This window comes from Littorina saxatilis, linkage group LG3, assembly GCF_037325665.1.
Source record: "Littorina saxatilis isolate snail1 linkage group LG3, US_GU_Lsax_2.0, whole genome shotgun sequence".
In the NCBI taxonomy this organism is placed as follows: Eukaryota; Metazoa; Mollusca; class Gastropoda; order Littorinimorpha; family Littorinidae; genus Littorina; species Littorina saxatilis.
Genome location: NC_090247.1, coordinates 77,007,384 through 77,025,262, shown reverse-complemented (window position 1 = coordinate 77,025,262; position 17,879 = coordinate 77,007,384). Strand labels below are relative to the sequence as shown.

Genomic DNA, 17,879 nt, shown 5'->3' with positions numbered 1-17,879 from the left:
GATATTGTTAATACCGTGTTTATCCAATGGAAGCCATCTTTTAAGACCCTCCGATTTAAGACCCCCCTCCCCCCCCTTTTTTCAAACCCTAATCCTTAAATGTTCTGTAACTTACCCCATTTAAGACCGGTGGTGTTAAAATAGAGGTGGGCACTGTATCGTGCACTATGGAGGAAACACAGGCACTCGGCGTGGGCTCGGTAGAGTCTGCTGATACAGTGTGAAGTCTCTTGACGTACAATAGTTTAGCACTACCCTACTAGTAAAAAAAACCCACCTGTGTTAAGAAGGACGGCGCGGCTGACCATGACCAGCTCAGATACCGCAAGGGATAAGGTCATCCCTCCACTTGTACATATACCCAAAATCAACAGTGTGAACGCTTTCTGTGCACAATGAGATTTTGTTGATGAATGAATTGCACAGACTGCCATTAGTTTCTCTTAAGTTTCCACCCTTCACAGACAGCCATTAGTTTCTCTTAAGTTTCCACCCTTCACAGACAGCCATTAGTTTCTCTTAAGTTTCCACCCTTCACAGACAGCCATTAGTTTCTCTTAAGTTTCCACCCTTCACAGACAGCCATTAGTTTCTCTTAAGTTTCCACCCTTCACAGACAGCCATTAGTTTCTCTTGAGTTTCCACCCTTCACAGACAGCCATTAGTTTCTCTTAAGTTTCCACCCTTCACAGACAGCATGCACCGAGGATGGTGATTGTGGGTATGTGACCAAGTGGAGGGATGGACTTATCCCGTGTAAAGCCTGACCAGGCTAGGTCTGAGAGGGTGAGGCAAACTCAGGAAGGAGTGTGCCTTTAAACTGAAGAGCTAACCCCCCCCCCCCCCCAAATCCCACTTCGTGTCAAGGGCCTGTGCAAGACAGGTAGTTATATCATTGTCGCCTGCAAAGAGAATGGGTGATATCTGATGATAATTGACGCCACTCGCACTACTATCATTGACTTGAATGACACTGGTTGGTGCGCGTGCAGAATGGCAGGGTGTTATCGTCTGCTCACACACCTCTTGTTGTTCTCCTCTCAGTGGGTGACATCCTGTATCGATTGAAAACACAACTCTCTCTCTCCTCGTCTATACACTGCACTTACAGTTCCGCCGTCTGTTCTTCACATTCGCCATCGCGAGGATTTGTTCTCGAAGTGTCACCTTGCCTTCTGCTCGACTGGAACTTGTGAAGATGGTGTGAATATATTGTGGAAGGAGTAGTGTGCTGTGTAACACCTACATCACGCGCAGTATCGATTGAACAAATAAGTCAGGCTGCTCTGTGGCTTTATCTTCGGGTCTGTAAGGATTCGTAAGTGAATTGTCTTCTCCATGTCTTGAAAGATGCCAAAGATTGTGCACAAGACCGCTACAGGTGTGTGAGATGTTCTGGGAGATGTTCCGGGAGATGTTCCGGGCTCTAACGTCCATTCTTCCACCTGGACACATACCGACACTCCACCGCCGGGCTGCTTTCTGGGCACTGGCATTTCTTTGCTGAATCAATTTCACAGATTGGCGTAGGTGTCTATCGTGAAATTAATTCAACTGAAACAGGAGTTGTGCACAGGAGGCAGCCAGGCTGTTGTATTTCTGTACGTGTCCAAGTGGGTGTATCTGAGGCAGTTGTCATGACTGCTTACAGGGGAAGGGGTATATTTGAAAAGATATAGAAAGCTTGGTACTCATCGGTGTTGTCTGCACGTTTAAACTCTTTTTTGGCGCTGTCAGTTTTTTCTTCTCCGCAAAGATTTAAATCTATTCTCGAAGTGTCTGGTCGACTTGAACTTGCCAATGTGATGTAAAAGAAGCATTGTCATGTGTAACACCTATCGATCACGCGCGTTATCGATTGAGGAAATGGTTGAGACTACTGTTGGGTTTTGTGTGAGGGTCTGTAAGTGAATTGTTTTCTGCTTGTCTTGGATTTGAGGACAACCCTGATAGATGCTAACTGGGAAGTTGTGGTGTGCTGTCTGACGTCCTTGCCATTGTCTGTTGGAGTTTTGTTTCGTTTTATGGTGGGTTTTTAGCTGAATGACAGCTGTGACTTATCTTACGGTATTTTTTGCGCTCAAAATGTCATTCTGTTTCGTCTATTTCGGGAGTTCCAACTATTAATTTTAAATGGATTTTTATTTTAGTACTTCATCACATGTTTCGTGTAACTCAGCAACGTATAAATAAAACAAATCTTCAGAACTATTTTCGTTCGAGTCTTGTATCACCTCGTCAGTCAGCACCATATAATCCACGGCAGTTCATTTTGTGCAACGTCAGTGGTCTGTGTTACCGCTTTCGTTTGTGTTAATTGAAACCAGCATTGGCAGCCAAGCTTCTCTTTGAAACGCGAAAAGCGGCTCTTGGAACAACAACAAGTCTGTGTAATTCAAAGGCACTTTACAGATTGTTTGGGCTTCGTCTTCCGGCCAAAACCAATTTGTGGGCTCTTTGGTAAAATAAATGGAGAGAGAGAGAGAGAGAGAGAGAGAGAGAGAGAGAGAGAGAGAGAATGAGGGAGGGAGGGAGAGTCGGAGAGAGAGAGAGAGAGAGAGAGAGAGAGAGAGAGAGACGAGACGAGACGAGACGTGAGAGAGAGAGAGAGGGAGAGAGAGACGAGAGAGAGAGAGAGAGAGAGAGAGAGAGAGAGGCGAGACGAGACGAGACGAGAGAGAGAGAGAGAGAGAGAGAGAGAGAGAGAGAGAGAGAGAGAGAGAGAGAGAGAGAGAGAGAGAGAGAGAGAGAGAGAGAGAGAGAGAATGAGGGAGGGAGGGAGAGTCGGAGAGAGAGAGAGAGAGAGAGAGAGACGAGACGAGACGAGACGTGAGAGAGAGAGAGAGGGAGAGAGAGACGAGAGAGAGAGAGAGAGAGAGAGAGAGAGGCGAGACGAGCACCCATTGCACCTCGGTTCGACCGAAGCTAAGTTAAGAATAAATTCCTGTTGTGCAGCGGGATAAAGTATTCCCTCATACCTCGGAGATATACCTTCACTCGCTCGCAGCGACGTCACGTGACATTTTAGATGGTGGAAAGAATGCTGTCGCTTATCGGCACTGGGTGCAGTGCCTTTGTAGTGCACTTGCACTAGAACGGCACTGGGTCCAGTACCCGCTCCGGCGTCGAAGCATTTTCCACTAAAAAGTGCACAAAATTTGACCTATTTCGTCGCCTATAGGGGACGGAAAGAATGTCATTTCAATGGTGTGATAACGTTCTTTCCGTCACGTGACGTCGCTGCGAGCGAGTGAAGGTATATCTCCGAGGTATGAGGGAATACTTTAACCCGCTGCACAACAGGAATTTATTCTTAACTTAGCTTCGGTCGAACCGAGGTGCAATACCTCAGACGAGACGAGACGAGAGAGAGAGAGAGAGAGAGTGAGAGAGAGAGAGAGAGAGAGAGAGAGAGAGAGAGAGAGAGAGGGCACGGTGATAGCTCAGGTCACTCAGTGAAGCTCAAAGTTGCGTTGGTACCATGAAAGAGAGTGAAAGGATATTATTTTTGTGAAAATGTGTTCCTGAGCTTGGAACGTTTGACAGACTGGGTGGGGTGGGGGTAATGGGGGTACTGAATAACGTGTTGCAGGAAGAGGCTGAGATGACTTACCTTAATCGCACTGTCAGTCAGGGTCACCACTGACAAAGCAAAACTCAGTGACGGGGCAACGGGCCTCTGAGTTTGAAACCATTTCATTCCAGCTGCAAGGTCCATAGTTATTGAGACTTGGAAACCATAGAGGGTTTCAGTCATAACCTTGTCGCAAAATAGCTTAAAGAGGAAGGCAATGTTTTAAGTTGTGATGTTGGATAATGGAAGGAGTGTTGCGCACACCAGCAACGCGTGTCGTCTTTCACTGAAGACTGTCAGTACTTGGGTCACCGTGATCTCAAGGCCAATCAAATGACGCAGAGCTCTATTTCAAAATGTGAGAAACAAAGGGCTGTAAAGTCGATAATGAAGATAACAGGGATGTGAAAGTCGCTTGTTCATTTCAATGCTTGTCCGGCAGTACTTTCTTAGGTGCCACGAGATTGGTTCCGCCGGCATAACTCTCCACTTACGAATATTGCCCTAGCATTTAGAGCGCTGCTTTCTTTGTTTATTGGCTCGTCATTATGATCGTCATTATGATCGCTACGGGACGAAAGGTCCATGTAAAACTAGTACCAGCTGCTAGGGTGTTCCGTCTTCATCGTGGATAGTGAACTGTCGCACGGGCCATGCTCGGCATGAGGACTACACCTTGCGTGTCGCTTGTCTCCATATCACGCTATCCTATTATCTTGTCATCATCAAGATTGACGACTCGATGAAAGGAAAATGCTTGCTCATCATTCCATTCCCTCTATGTAGCAGGTAATTCCCTGTGTGTAACAGTTAATTCCAAATACCTGTGGTAATGGTCGTTGGACTGACTTCAGAAGTGAAAGATGAACCAGAGAGATACAAGTTATGAAGGAGCTACACGCTTTCATTCAACACTCTGCAAGTTCCTCCCACCCTCTATCCAACTCAACCCCCCACCCTCTATCCAACTCAACCCCCACCCTCTATCCAACTCAACCCCCACCCTCTATCCAACTCAACCCCCCACCCTCTATCCAACTCAACCCCCCACCCTCTATCCAACTCAACCCCCCACCCTCTATCCAACTCAACCCCCACCCTCTATCCAACTCAACCCCCACCCTCTATCCAACTCAACCCCCCACCCTCTATCCAACTCAACCCCCACCCTCTATCCAACTCAACTCCCACCCTCTATCCAACTCAACCCCCACCCTCTATCCAACTCAACCCCCACCCTCTATCCAACTCAACCCCCCACCCTCTATCCAACTCTACCCCCACCCTCTATCCAACTCAACCCCCACCCTCTATCCAACTCAACCCCCCACCCTCTATCCAACTCAACCCCCCACCCTCTATCCAACTCAACCCCCACCCTCTATCCAACTCAACCCCCACCCTCTATCCAACGCAACCCCCACCCTCTATCCAACTCAACCCCCACCCTCTATCCAACTCAACCCCCACCCTCTATCCAACTCAACCCCCACCCTCTATCCAACTCAACCCCCCACCCTCTATCCAACCTCACCCTCTATCCAACCCCACCCTCTATCCAACTCAACCCCCACCCTCTATCCAACTCAACCCCCACCCTCTATCCAACTCAACCCCCACCCTCTATCCAACTCAACCCCCCACCCTCTATCCAACTCAACCCCCACCCTCTATCCAACTCAACCCCCACCCTCTATCCAACTCAACCCCCCACCCTCTATCCAACCTCACCCTCTATCCAACCCCACCCTCTATCCAACTCAACCCCCACCCTCTATCCAACTCAACCCCCCACCCTCTATCCAACCTCACCCTCTATCCAACCCCACCCTCTATCCAACTCAACCCCCACCCTCTATCCAACTCAACCCCCACCCTCTATCCAACTCAACCCCCACCCTCTATCCAACTCAACCCCCACCCTCTATCCAACTCAACCCCCCACCCTCTATCCAACCTCACCCTCTATCCAACCCCACCCTCTATCCAACTCAACCCCCACCCTCTATCCAACTCAACCCCCCACCCTCTATCCAACCTCACCCTCTATCCAACCCCACCCTCTATCCAACTCAACCCCCACCCTCTATCCAACTCAACCCCCACCCTCTATCCAACTCAACCCCCACCCTCTATCCAACTCAACCCCCACCCTCTATCCAACTCAACCCCCCACCCTCTATCCAACCTCACCCTCTATCCAACCCCACCCTCTATCCAACTCAACCCCCACCCTCTATCCAACTCAACCCCCCACCCTCTATCCAACCTCACCCTCTATCCAACCCCACCCTCTATCCAACTCAACCCCCACCCTCTATCCAACTCAACCCCCACCCTCTATCCAACTCAACCCCCCACCCTCTATCCAACTCAACCCCCCACCCTCTATCCAACTCAACCCCCACCCTCTATCCAACTCAACCCCCCACCCTCTATCCACCCCCACCCTCTATCCAACTCAACCCCCCACCCTCTATCCAACTCAACCCCCCACCCTCTATCCAACTCAACCCCCCCACCCTCTATCCAACTCAACCCCCACCCTCTATCCAACTCAACCCCCGCCCTCTCCCGCCCCCACCCCCGCCCGAGCCCGCCCGAGAGGTAGAGGTTATGATCGGAACAACACGCCGGCTTTCATTGAACTCCAACCTTGTACCTGCTGCTTTATCACGCCCCACCCCACGCTCACCCCCTCTCCCCACCCGACATGCCTCCTATCTCGTCAGTCTTTGCTTCAGATAGGACGCACCTCACTCTTCCTCTCTTGTTCAACCAAGCAAAAGGGCGAACAGCTACATTTGATTCCATTTTGAGTGTCAGAACAACCAAACCGCGCTGATCTGGCACTCGGCAAAGTGGTGTTGTAAAGTTAGTATTGTTGGGTTTAGAATAGCGCGGTTTGGTGTTGAGGGAAGGTAATGTGAGGTGGTGTTGATGTCAAGACTGCATGGAATTCCCTCTAGCCAGTCTGTAGGCTGATAGTCTGTGGCATAAACCGTGCAGCATAGCATCAGTGCGGCTAGTCGCCCTCTTATCACTTAGAGGTATTTTGGATATGTCTATGTCTGTGTTTGCGTGTGAATATCCTCTCTGTGTCTTTAGTCTTTCGTGCTGATCAGTCTTGCTTGATGAAGCGAAACTGCAATTCCGCCGAGCCTGTGTTGACCAAATTGTGTGTGGTTGAGTCTTCAGTGCATGGGCTTTGGTTTTGATACCAACCTTCAATGTCTTTGCTGTTTGTGTTTGTCATTTTCTTGTGCCTTTTTACCAAAGACTTAAACTGCCGTTCCATGGTTTGTTGTTGTTGTTGTTGTTGTTGTTGTGTGTGTGTGCGTGTGTGTGTGTGTGTGTGTGTGTGTGTGTGTGTGTGTGTGTGTGTGTGTGTGTGTGTGCGTGCATGTGTGCGTGTGCGGCGTTCGTGCGTGCGTGCGTGCGTGCGCAGTGCGTGCGTGTGTGTGTGTTAGCAAGGTTCAAACTCAAATCCCTCCTTTCAACACTGTCATTGTCAGTGTGTGCATAGGAGTGTTTTTTCTGCGCCTCAACATGGTATCTCCCAAGATGATGAGGGGGATGTGGCACAGTATTATTCGCAAGGTTTAGCAACAACGGTGGAGTCTAAATCCTTTGAGTGAGCCCTGTTAGTGCCACCACACTGGGAGCCTTCGACACGGTGTAACCGTTTTTGTCTGCTGTAAACAAGTCCTTCAGAGAGCGAGGGACGGAGGGAAAGCGCCTTCCTGTTGTCTGGAAACCCAATAGACCCCAGACAACAGCTGATCATCACGGCTGAGATTCGCATGGACTCAGTGAGTGACAGACTGACTGAGAGCAAAGATTTTCTAGCAGATCTTTTCAGAACTGTTTTCTGGGAGTGACTAGCGAGGGACTTCTCTGAGTGAGCAAAGGAAGAAGAGAGGGGGAGAGATCCAGAGAGATATATTGAAGGGGGAAATGAAAAAGAATGTAAAGCGATGATTATCACGAAAGCCTGGCCCGCACCAAGATTCCACTTTTCATCTAAGGCGGTTTCAGAGCCGGTGTGACGAAGAGGGAGTGAAGGTTCATAAAACTCAGTGTGCGCGCCATCTCTCCAGTGCAAGTGATTGCATCGTGTGATAAAGCTCTTTGAGGTGATCATGAAGAGGTGAGCCGGGTCTGATCAATGGGTCTGATCAATGGGTCTGATCAAGAGGCTGCACTGCCAATCAGTCACAAAGAAGCAGAGAGTGTGATATAAAAAGAACAGAAAAAGGAAACAAAATTGTGAAGCGAGGATTATCTTCTGTGGTCGGGCCCTGTTTTAATTGATTTCGTCGCCCGACGCATAGACATAGGTCCCTGCCCGACGAAAGAGGAGTGACGTTCGACTAAAAGTACAACTGTGCACAAGCAATGTTAGTCGTCAAAACTTCAATGCAAGTGAATGCGTAAGGTTTTCGCAACCAAACCCCAGTTTTATAAACAGTTCAAACCGCCGGTTAATGATAACTTGAACTGGGTGTAAGTGAGATGTTAATTGTGAAGATGAAATGCAACTCGGCAGCACGCAAGGTTTGTCTTTGATGGCACTTCAGTCTTCACCACTACACCCTGTTTTCTCACTCTTGGGAAGGGGTTGCATTCAAGAGGCTGTAAACTCTTATTTTGTTGGGAAACCGGAGCGGGTTAAAGTGAAGTTGATTCTCACTGCTCGTGTCAACTCAGTTTGGCGTACGTGTATAAAATCAAAATGGGGGTTTAGGTGTAAGTTGATGCGCTAATTCTATGATTCCAATGTGTACTTACTTCCTTGCATTGAAGTTAGGTCTTACTCGTTATTTCATTGCGAGTCAACTCTGGGTTTAGTGGGGATCAGCATTGATTGCTGTTGTGAACCGACTTTCACCATGCATTTTTTAAGAAGGGGTGGGTTTGTTTTACTGACAAATGTTGTAGACGTTTGATCTGAGTTCATGCGATCAGTAGTATTTTGAAAGATTAATTTTGATAGTGGACATTCACCGCTTCTCAGTTTGCAACAGATGAGATTGAAGAAATCGTTTCTAAATCAGTAAGCTAGACTTGATACATGAAGAACGTTACAGAAAGGTAGGCTGGACGTGTGATTAGTCAGTTGTGTGTAGTGCAGGTCTAGACTTGATACATGAACAACGTTAGTGTGATTAGTCAGTTGTGTGTAGTGCAGGTACTTGATTATGTTAAACAGACGACATTACAGACACAACATTACGAGGTGGGAGTGAGTGTGTCGAGTTTGAACACTCATCTTTTAACTGAATGATTCGGGCTTGGAAAAAAAGAAGTAATAATTATGTTTAACACCTCATAGGTGTGAATTGTAAGAGTTCACTGATGATCTACGTCAACTGCCGTAAAAAGGAGCAAGTGCCTCACATAGTTCATGATCTACGTCAACTGCCGTAAAAAGGAGTAAGTGCCGCACATAGTTCATGATCTACGTCAACTGCCGTAAAAAGGAGTAAGTGCCGCACATAGTTCATGATCTACGTCAACTGCCGTAAAAAGGAGTAAGTGCCGCACATAGTTCATGATCTACGTCAACTGCCGTAAAAAGGAGTAAGTGCCGCACATAGTTCATGATCTACGTCAACTGCCGTAAAAAGGAGTAAGTGCCGCACACCTGTTGCGGAGCTACGTGGGAAACAAAGCGATGTTTCAATTTGACACATGGATGGGAATCATTAATTAGCATTCATATTTTGACAAATGCGGGGTATGTCTGTACAGCCTAACCGCTCATCCGTTGCTGAGGTCGGCTTGAAGAAAGTGATGCACCGTTGTTACACACGGGTGTCAATTGCGTTCCCTGTCGTACTTTTCACTAATGAGGTAGCCTATGTCAGTACAGCGTAACTGCCGCTCATCTGCTAATGAATCAGGCATGCTAGACTAGAGGTGCCAGCACTGTCGGCTTACAACCTCACCTGTTGGTAATCACCTGAGCCCAGTACAGTGCTGCTGTCAAATTTGCTGCATCTTTTGCTTGCAGCTTGTCGAGAGGCTGAGGTGAGCGACGCACCTGGCCGGCTGGCTCCAGACGTTCTCATTATCATCACTGAGCGATGTATAGTACAGTGAGTCAGCGGGGGAAACAATTCTCGTGGTATGAGGAAAGAGCTTACTCTTTGGTATGAGGAGCTTCACACACAACTCGTGGTGCCAGTCTCCCACGGACCCTCGCCCAGTCCTTGAGCACTGTTTCGCTCTCGTTTCGTTCCTTCGAGGTCCTTGAAGGAACGAGGATTACAACGAGAAGTATACTGAGAGGTTGCGGTTTTGTCTCTTACTTTTCAAGGACTCACAGTTTACTGTCTCAAATGTCAGTTTTCTGGGAGTGAGAGACTGATCTGATCGTTTCAGAGACTGAGAGTTTACTTTTTCGCCTCTGGGGTCTCAAAAACTGACAGAGACCTATTTTACACCGCTATACAAAGAAAGTATTATGATGTTGTTTACATCAGCGGGCAAAAAATACAAGTTCAAAAACAAGGATGGTTTTGTGCTCAAGTCTTGAAGAATCGCACCTTTCGCCGGCTGGAGTGAAAAGCGTTCCAAAGTCTACCTCCCTCTGAGATGTTTCGCCAGTCTGTTCTTCGCATTTCGCAGAGGAATACTGGATAGCAGAGGAGTTTGGCAGTACTTACCTGCCAACTGGGACTTCACTTGCCGTGTGTTCCGTGACATCCACGACTTTTTGTGTTTGTGTGTGTGGAGAGTTAAGCGAGGAGTTTACCTGTACCGTGACATGTTTTGGATTGAAGATGGAGTACCCGAAAGTGTGGATTTATTGCCGCTAGATTCTTCGACAGTGTAGAGAAGCATTCAGGATTTACGCTTCTTCAGTTTGGTAAGTGAGTGAGTGTGTTGTGTTGTTTTGGTGTGTCACTGTGTGTTGGCGCATGTCTGTCTGTCTGTGATGACTCGAGTGGTATAACTTGTGTTCGCTGTGCCTACTGAGTTCATGTGCCGTAGTAAATTGCGTGGTATCGATCAGAGGTTCGATCAGTTAATAGTGTTTGATAAGCTGAAGCGAAAACTTACGCCTCCCCGGACATTTCCTGAACTGCATACTCTTTTGCTGCAGGTAAGATTTAGTCAGTGACTGCATTTTATGTGGACATCCGCTTGGTTCACAGTGTGTGTGTGTGTGTCAGTGTGTGTGTGTGTGTGTGTGTGTGTGTGTGTGTGTGTGTGTGTGTGTGTTTGTGTGTGTGTGTGTGTCTCTCTCTTCAGTCTGTCTGTGTTTGCAAGAGAGAGAGAGAATTGAATTGAATTGAACTTTATTTAACAAGGATTAAGATTTAAGGCTACGCCTTTTCTTACAATCTGTCCTTGGGACGCATAGACACACAATTATATAATTAAAAAATTAAAAATTAAAAAGTTAAAAAGTTAACCAACAAAAAAAGGAGGTCGGAAAACTTCAGCACGTGATGATGATGATGAAAATGATGAAGATGAGGCATGAAGAGCATACAAATACATATATATGTGGTTATTCATAAAACCAAATGCATACTATGCAGGTAATTATTAATTCAAGCTGGAAGCAATCGAACATGTAGCAATAGTACAACAAATATGTTCAGAATATACAATGCACAGCATATCTTTGACGTAATACAAAGTGTGGTAAATCAAAAGGCGTTAAACTACTCAGACATTAAGTGGTTTTTAACACATTTTTAAAAACTTGTTAATGACTTTAAGTGCTTAAAGGATGATGGAAGTGAATTTTTCTGGGAGTGAGAGAGAGAATTGAATTGAATTGAACTTTATTTAACAAGGATTAAGATTTAAGGCTTTAAGGATTTAAGAGAGAGGGAGAGAGAGAGAGAGAGAGTGATAGAGAGAGAGTGGGAGAGAGAGTGAGAGCGAGAGAGAGAGAGAGAGAGAGAGAGAGAGAGAGAGAGAGAGAGAGAGAGAGAGGGAGTCAGTCAAACAGACAGACAGACAGGGGGAGACAGAGAGACCCAAAGAATAGTTCTTGCTAATTTAGAGGCTAATCAGTAACCCGACACGCAGAGTCACAGTTCCTTATTAATTAGCCAGCACACGGATAACAGTATATCATGCTACAAGATGCGCGGGACCGAAATAGGTGAATGAGAGTGATAACAACACAGCGGGACCTTTAGTTGTGCTAGTTGTATCCCTAGCCACATATATATCGCGGGGAAACATACGATGCAACATGTTTTAATTGATTTTCACATAACTTCCTATTCCGTTCTGTGCGCTCGTTTATCTTCAGACGTTGTTTGTGCAGACTGATTTTAGTTGTTTTTCATACTTTAATGTTGTTGTTGTTGTTCAACGGTTGTGAATGTTGTTGTTGTTCACTCTTTTCTTGACATCGTATAATAAACGGAGTCATTCCTTGCTAACTGTTAATTAAAGCCGACACATACAGACTGACGAATCGCTCAGAAGCTGCCTGAAATTCAAACAAACCAACAAACAATCTGACAAACGGACAAACAGACCGCACTGAAAGACACAGACACACAGACACACACACACACAGACAGACAGACACACACACACACACACACTTACAAACACACACACACCACACACACAAACACCTACTTACAAACACACACACACACACACACACACACACACACACACACACACACACAGACACACAGACACACACACACACACACGCCCGTTCCTTCCTTTTATGTGCTTATTGTAGTCGCTTTGTTTGTTATCGTCCATTACTTTGTCGTCTAGTATGCTCTTGCAGTCGTAACTATCGTCCCTTACTCTGTCGTCTAGTACCCTCTTGTAGTCGTAACTATCGTCCATTACTCTGTCGTCTAGTACCCTCTTGTAGTCGTAACTATCGTCCATTACTCTGTTGTCTAGTACCCTCTTGTAGTCGTAACTATCGTCCATTACTCTGTCGTCTAGTACCCTCTTGCAGTCGTAACTATCGTCCATTACTTTGTCGTCTAGTACCCTCTTGTAGTCGTAACAATCGTCCATTACTCTGTCGTCTAGTACCCTCTTGTGGTCCTAACTATCGTCCATTACTCTGTCGTCTAGTACCCCCTTGCAGTCGTTACTATCGTCCCTTACTCTGTCGTCTAGTACCCTCTTGTAGTCGTAACTATCGTCCCTTACTCTGTCGTCTAGTACCCTCTTGTAGTCGTAACAATCGTCCATTACTCTGTCGTCTACTACCCTCTTGTAGTCGTAACTATCGTCCATTACTCTGTCGTCTAGTACCCTCTTGTAGTCGTAACTATCGTCCCTTACTCTGTCGTCTAGTACCCTCTTGCGGTCGTAACTATCGTCCATTACTTTGTCGTCTAGTACCCTCTTGTAGTCGTAACTATCGTCCCTTACTCTGTCGTCTAGTACCCTCTTGTAGTCCTAACTATTGTCCATTACTCTGTCGTCTAGTACCCTCTTGCAGTCGTAACTATCGTCCCTTACTCTGTCGTCTAGTACCCTCTTGTAGTCGTAACTATCGTCCATTGCTCTGTCGTCTAGTACCCTCTTGTAGTCGTAACTATCGTCCATTACTCTGTCATCTAGTACCCTCTTGTAGTCGTAACTATTGTCCCTTACTCTGTCGTCTTGTACCCTCTTGCAGTCGAAACTATCGTCCCTTACTCTGTCGTCTAGTACCCTCTTGTAGTCGTAACTATCGTCCCTTACTCTGTCGTCTAGTACCCTCTTGTAGTCGTAACTATCGTCCCTTACTTTGTCGTCTAGTACCCTCTTGCAGTCGTAACTATCGTCCCTTACTTTGTCGTCTAGTACCCTCTTGTAGTCGTAACTATCGTCCATTACTCTGTCGTCTAGTACCCTCTTGTAGTCGTAACTATCGTCCATTACTCTGTCGTCTAGTACCCTCTTGTAGTCGTAACTATCGTCCATTACTCTGTCGTCTAGTACCCTCTTGTAGTCGTAACTATCGTCCCTTACTCTGTCGTCTAGTACCCTCTTGCAGTCGTAACTATCGTCCCTTACTTTGTCGTCTAGTACCCTCTTGTAGTCGTAGCTATCGTCCATTACTCTGTCGTCTAGTACTCTCTTGCAGTTGTAACTATCGTCCCTTACTCTGTCGTCTAGTACCCTCTTGTGGTCGTAACTATCGTCCATTACTCTGTCGTCTAGTACCCTCTTGCAGTCGTAACTATCGTCCCTTACTCTGTCGTCTAGTACCCTCTTGTAGTCGTAACTATCGTCCCTTACTCTGTCGTCTAGTACCCTCTTGTAGTCGTAACTATCGTCCATTACTCTGTCGTCTAGTACCCTCTTGTAGTCGTAACTATCGTCCCTTACTTTGTCGTCTAGTACCCTCTTGCAGTCGTAACTATCGTCCATTACTCTGTCGTCTAGTACCCTCTTGTAGTCGTAACTATCGTCCATTACTCTGTCGTCTAGTACCCTCTTGTAGTCGTAACTATCGTCCCTTACTCTGTCGTCTAGTACCCTCTTGTAGTCGTAACTATCGTCCATTACTTTGTCGTCTAGTACCCTCTTGTAGTCGTAACTATCGTCCATTACTTTGTCGTCTTGTACCCTCTTGTAGTCGTAACTATCGTCCATTACTCTGTCGTCTAGTACCCTCTTGCAGTCGTAGCTATTGTCCATTACTCTGTCGTCTAGTACCCTCTTGCAGTCGTAACTATCGTCCATTACTTTGTCGTCTAGTACCCTCTTGTAGTCGTAACTATCGTCCATTACTCTGTCGTCTAGTACCCTCTTGCAGTCGTTACTATCGTCCCTTACTCTGTCGTCTTGTACCCTCTTGCAGTCGTAACTATCGTCCCTTACTCTGTCGTCTAGTACCCTCTTGTAGTCGTAACTATCGTCACTTACTCTGTCGTCTAGTACCCTCTTGTAGTCATAACTATCGTCCATTACTCTGTCGTCAAGTACCCTCTTGTGGTTGGTCGTAACTATCGTCCCTTACTTAGTCGTCTGGTACCCTCTTGCGGTCGTAACTATCGTCCATTACTTTGTCGTCTAGTACCCTCTTGTAGTCGTAACTATCGTCCCTTACTCTGTCGTCTAGTACCCTCTTGTAGTCGTAACTATCGTCCATTACTCTGTCGTCTAGTACCCTCTTGTGGTCGTAACTATCGTCCCTTACTTAGTCGTCTAGTACCCTCTTGTAGTCGTAACTATCGTCCCTTACTTAGTCGTCTAGTACCCTCTTGTAGTCGTAACTATCGTCCCTTACTTAGTCGTCTGGTATCCTCTTGCAGTCGTAACTATTGTCCATTACTCTGTCGTCTAGTACCCTCTTGCAGTCGTAACTATCGTCCATTACTCTGTCGTCTTGTACCCTATTGCAGTCGTAACTATCGTCCCTTACTCTGTCGCCTAGTACCCTCTTGTAGTCGTAACTATCGTCACTTACTCTGTCGTCTAGTACCCTCTTGTAGTCATAACTATCGTCCATTACTCTGTCGTCTAGTACCCTCTTGCAGTCGTTACTATCGTCCCTTACTCTGTCGTCTTGTACCCTCTTGCAGTCGTAACTATCGTCCCTTACTCTGTCGCCTAGTACCCTCTTGTAGTCGTAACTATCATCCCTTACTCTGTCGTCTAGTACCCTCTTGCAGTCGTAACTATATATCGTCCATTACTCTGTCGTCTAGTACCCTCTTGTAGTCGTAACTATCGTCCCTTACTCTGTCGTCTAGTACCCTCTTGCAGTCGTAACTATCGTCCATTACTCTGTCGTCTAGTACCCTCTTGCAGTCGTAAATATCGTCCATTACTTTGTCGTCTAGTACCATCTTGTAGTCGTAACTATCGTCCCTTACTCTGTCGTCTAGTACCCTCTTGTAGTCGTAACTATCGTCCATTACTCTGTCGTCTAGTACCCTCTTGTAGTCGTAACTATCGTCCATTACTCTGTCGTCTAGTACCCTCTTGTAGTCGTAACTATCGTCCCTTACTTTGTCGTCTAGTACCCTCTTGCAGTCGTAACTATATATCGTCCATTACTCTGTCGTCAAGTACCCTCTTGCAGTCGTAACTATAGAGTTGCTACACTAGGCTCTATAGAGTTGCTACACTAGGCTCTATAGAGTTGCTACACTAGGCTCTATAGAGTTGCTACACTAGGCTCTATAGAGATGCTACACTAGGCTCTATATAGTTGCTACACTAGGCTCTATATAGTTGCTACACTAGGCTCTATATAGTTGCTACACTAGGCTCTATATAGTTGCTACACTAGGCTCTATGTAATTCATACACCTCATCTCCGCACTGTCTTATTGCGGCGTTCAGTTGATGGATGGGTATGGACTGGTGGTAAACAACCACCTAACATCACACACCGGAAATCAAGGAATTGTCTGTCAAGGTGGCTTGTATAAGTGCCATTGTTGCGATACTTTAGGAGCCATTGTTGCAATATTTGCTGAACTGGATTTGTCAGTGGAAAACAACTCGTCAGTCTGTGTGTTTCTCTGAGTCTGGCGTAGAGACACAAGGGATGTGATGGATAGTGGGGGATGGAATTTCGCAGAAGGGGGGAGTGAAGTGTGTGTGTGTGTATGTGTGTGTGTGTGTGTGTGTGTGTGTGTGTGTGTGTCAGTGTGCGCGCAGGGGGCGCGCAGGGGGGGGGGGGGTGATGAGAAGCGCTTTGCTAGTGTAGGTGTACTGAAAAATATATCAGCTGAAGTCATTAGGCCTACGTTCTAGATAAGCAACTGTAAGATCGAAACAAGTTCTAAAAGGCATTATCTGATCTTGAACAACTTAGATATTTCCATTGGATTTGAACACCTAATCTTTTCTGCCAAAAGTATATATATATGCAGGGAAAAAACACACACCGCGAAAATAGATTTGTCTTCAGGTAATAAAAACCACCGTGTTCGTTTTGCTTGCGCTGGAAATGCCATCTCCGATACCAGAGCTATTGAAATGCCATCTCCGATACCAGAGCTATTGAAATACCATCTCCGATACCAGAGCTATTGAAATGCCATCTCCGATACCAGAGCTATTGAAATGCCATCTCCCATCTCCGATACCAGAGCTATTGAAATGCCATCTCCCATCTCCGATACCAGAGCTATTGAAATGCCATCTCCGATACCAGAGCTATTGAAATGCCATCTCCGATACCAGAGCTATTGAAATGCCATCTCCGATACCAGAGCTATTGAAATGCCATCTCCGATACCAGAGCTATTGAAATGCCATCTCCGATACCAGAGCTATTGAAATGCCATCTCCGATACCAGAGCTATTGAAATGCCATCTCCGATACCAGAGCTATTGAAATGCCATCTCCGATACCAGAGCTATTGAAATACCTGCTTGTTTTTAACTGGAGACCTTCTTCTCTGATGACGTGGATTAGTGGAGTTGTTTGCTTCTTTATGTGTTTGTTCTGTGGTTATTAAAGCAAATTGAAACACGAAAAATCATCATCATTATCAGTCCCTGTATTGGGACAGTCGTCGGGGGGATATGAGGGCTGAGGAGGGCAGAGAGCCTTCTCCAGGCTGCTCTATTGGGGGCCGTCGAGAGGAGGTCAGGGAAGGTCCTCCGCATTGTTTAACGTTATCGGACCAGCTCTTGAAGCAAGGAAACTGAACTAACAAACTCAGCAGCAATTACAAAAACAAGTCGCATAAGGCGAAAATACAACATTTAGTCAAGCTGTCGAACTCACAGAATGAAACTGAACGCACTGCAATTTTTCAGCAAGACCGTATACTCGTAGCATCGTCAGTCCACCGCTCGTGGCAAAGGCAGTGAAATTGACAAGAAGAGCGGGGTAGTAGTTGCGCTGAGCTTTCTGAGCGTGTTTTTAATCAAACATATCATATCTATATGTTTTTGGAATCAGGAACCGACAAGGAATAAGATGAAAGTGTTTTTAAATTGATTTCGAAAATTTAATTTTGATCATAATTTTTACATTTTTAATTTTCAGAGCTTGTTTTTAATCCAAATATAACATATTTATATGTTTTTGGAATCAGCAAATGATGGAGAATAAGATGAACGTAAATTTGGATCGTTTGATACATTTTTTTTTTTTTACAATTTTCAGATTTTTAATGACCAAAGTCATTAATTAATTTTTAAGTCACCAAGCTGAAATGCAATACCGAAGTCCGGCCTTCGTCGAAGATTGCTTGGCCAAAATTTCAATCAATTTGATTGAAAAATGAGGGTGTGACAGTGCCGCCTCAACTTTTACAAAAAGCCGGATATGACGTCATCAAATACATTTATCAAAAAAATGAAAAAAACCGTCTGGGGATATCATACCCAG

At 45.9% G+C, this 17,879-nt stretch overlaps 2 protein-coding genes across 3 annotated transcripts in view; both read left to right on the top strand.

Annotated features, from left to right (window-relative positions):
* LOC138963298 (dystrophin-like) overlaps positions 1–17,879 on the top strand; it is a 411,116-nt gene that overhangs the window by 13,917 nt on the left and 379,320 nt on the right. The gene's annotated exons all lie outside the window — the stretch shown is intronic.
* Positions 1,351–9,679, top strand: LOC138961032 (uncharacterized). The gene is made up of 4 exons (XM_070332633.1): positions 1,351–1,381; positions 4,498–4,665; positions 4,868–4,987; positions 9,591–9,679. The coding sequence occupies exons 1-4, from the start codon at positions 1,351–1,353 to the stop codon at positions 9,677–9,679; spliced, it is 408 nt and encodes a 135-aa protein (XP_070188734.1).